The sequence below is a fragment of the Chrysochloris asiatica genome, unplaced genomic scaffold (genome assembly GCF_000296735.1).
Source record: "Chrysochloris asiatica unplaced genomic scaffold, ChrAsi1.0 scaffold00361, whole genome shotgun sequence".
Lineage (NCBI taxonomy): Eukaryota > Metazoa > Chordata > Mammalia > Afrosoricida > Chrysochloridae > Chrysochloris > Chrysochloris asiatica.
In genome coordinates, this window is record NW_006408879.1 from 182,947 (window position 1) to 185,663 (window position 2,717).

At 43.6% G+C, this 2,717-nt stretch overlaps 1 protein-coding gene across 1 annotated transcript; it reads left to right on the forward strand.

Moving 5' to 3' along the window:
* Positions 1 to 322: 322 nt before the first annotated feature.
* On the forward strand, positions 323 to 2,485 carry LOC102835178 (disintegrin and metalloproteinase domain-containing protein 20-like). Its single transcript, XM_006876181.1, has 2 exons — positions 323 to 926; positions 1,173 to 2,485. The coding sequence occupies exons 1-2, from the start codon at positions 323 to 325 to the stop codon at positions 2,483 to 2,485; spliced, it is 1,917 nt and encodes a 638-aa protein (XP_006876243.1).
* The last annotated feature ends 232 nt before the right edge of the window (positions 2,486 to 2,717 follow it).

Genomic DNA, 2,717 nt, shown 5'->3' on the forward strand with positions numbered 1-2,717 from the left:
CTCTTGCTTGGAGGCTCATTAGACTGAGTGCTACTGCTATCTACATGTGGAAACCATTTCATCACCTCAAGGCTAGCACCTGTAGACATGACCCTCCCACTGATACCAGACCCACCCACTGTCACACCCTTGATTGTTGCATAATTCCCCCTGAGTAGTCAAGTGGTCCAATCAGGTGTAGGATGTTGAGAGCCCTGAAGCCCCTCTCTATTATCTGGGGAGGTAACAGAGGGTAAGAGCCACAGTAGATGATTGAGACCCAGCTTCATTGAGGACAATCCAATTGTAAGTTCTCTCTGGATGATTAAGTCTGTGGGTGAGCATGAGGCTAGCAGAGGACGAGGCCACTTCCAGTGTTGTGCTTTCGCTGCTTGGGCTATGGGCACTCCTGGCTCCAGTTCAGTGTTCTCAAGGCCATCCATCATGGCGCTACATCTCCTCTGAGGTGGTCATTCCCAGAAGGCACACACCCCGTGGCAAAGGTGTGCAGGAGTCAACGTGGCTTTCCTACAACATGCACTTTGGGGGTCAGAGGCACATCATCCATGTGAGGCGCAAGAAACTGTTTTTGCCGAGACATATGCCAGTGATGTCCCAGGATGATCAGGCAGCTTTGCAGGTGGACTATCCGTACATCCGTAAGGACTGCTACTATCTGGGGTTTCTTGAAGAGGTTCCTTACTCTATGGTCACCATTGATACCTGCTCTGGTGGTCTCAAAGGTATTATGAAGTTGGATGATCTTGCCTATGAAATCAAGCCCCTGTTGGATTCCCACTTGTTTGAACATGTTGTTTCTGAGATAGTAGCAGACACCAATGTCATAGGGCCAACCTATAGACTAGGATACAAACAACCCCCGTTGCCTAAAGAGTACACCAGTGGAAGCTTGAGGATTTCTAGTATTCTCTATGCATCCCACACAGGTATAATGCAAGCCCTTCCTATGATTTCTCAATCAATGTATGGTGTATTACAGAATTATTCAAATGCTTTCTGTTTTATGCTATACCATGCTAATATAGTTGACACACTGTATCATAATCTTGATTTGAGGCACCGTATAATTGGTTCGATTATGTATAATGAGAAGGATCCAACCTCTATGAAAGGCAATGACTTTAAAAATTATTACAAAGCAAGTCTGTATCCAACAGTAAATCCACACATAGCTTATATAATTATAAAAGACCAACCTCATGAACTTGAATTTTCACCAGAAGTGAACTCCGTGTGCACGTCTTCTTCTCTAATCAAGATTGGTTACCTAGAGCGGCATTTTTTCATATTGGCTATCATCACTTCCTTACAAATTGGGAGAAGTATTGGATTTAGCTTTGATACATCTCCTCGGTGTTACTGTCACAGAAGGGCTACCTGCATCATGAGTAGATACCCTGTTATGACAGATGTGTTCAGCAACTGTTCTGTGGCAACCCTTCAAGATTTATACGGTGTAGGAATGTTTTGTGTATTTGCTCCACTTCTTATGAGTCATAATTTAAGCAGAGTATCAATACGTTGTGGAAATGGTATAAAGGAGGGGATGGAGCGATGTGATTGTGGTTCCTTAAAGCAGTGTTATAGCAACGAGTGTTGTTTGACTAGCTGTCTTTTGAGCCCTGGGAGTGTTTGTAATGACGAACCATGCTGTACAAACTGCACCTACACCCCTATGGGCTCACTCTGCAGAAACATCCAAAACGTATGTGACCTTCCAGAGTACTGCACCGGAGAATCCTATAGATGTCCTGACAATCTTTACATGCAAGATGGAACCCCATGCACTGAAGACGGTTACTGCTATCAAGGGAACTGCACTGACCGTTCCATGCACTGTAAAGAAATCTTTGGGGAAAATGCTGTAAATGCTGACAGTTTCTGCTATAATGTGAATATGAAAGGCAACCGATTTGGACACTGCAGGAGAGTTTACCATCTTCTGAAGCACGAGGCCTGCAGTAAAGAAGACATTATGTGTGGAAGACTACAGTGTACCAACGTCACTCGAATCCCCCGCTTGCAGGAACATGTTTCATTTCATCAGTCTGTCATTTTAGGTTTGAAGTGTTTTGGAGTGGATGAACACCGTGCCACAGACACATCTGATGTTGGACATGTGAGACCTGGTACCCCCTGTGCTCCTGGAAAGTTCTGTACTATTGGTAGCTATTGCAATGGCACTTTGTCCGAATTGAATTATGACTGTTACCCTAAGAAGTGCAATTTTAGAGGCGTCTGCAACAATGAAAAACAATGTCATTGTAACCTAGGCTGGGAACCGCCACTGTGTTTAAAACCTGGTGCTGGTGGTAGTGAACACAGTGGAACTCCTCCCAGAAGATTTAGGACAATAGCACATAATGAGGATTCCATTATGTATTTGAGATTGCTCTTTGCTCGTATGTATGCCTTTATAGGTGCATTCCTCTTTGGGGTTGCTACAAATGTCAAAGTCATCCAGAAAACTGCAGTCGTGGGATGAAAGATACATCAGAACCACTAACCCAATACAAGAAGAAATACCATAAAGCAATATTGGTGGAAAAGGTAGTAATAAAAATAGACTGCAAGCTAAAGTCAAAATGTGTGAAATTCTGTATGAAATAAGGAATCCTACTAGGCAAACTGCGTGAAGTCCAGAGGATTGGGTCCTTTCCTAACATCAGTACTCTGCTCATCAGTGATTGTCCTCCAAATTAAAGTCTTAAACTCAG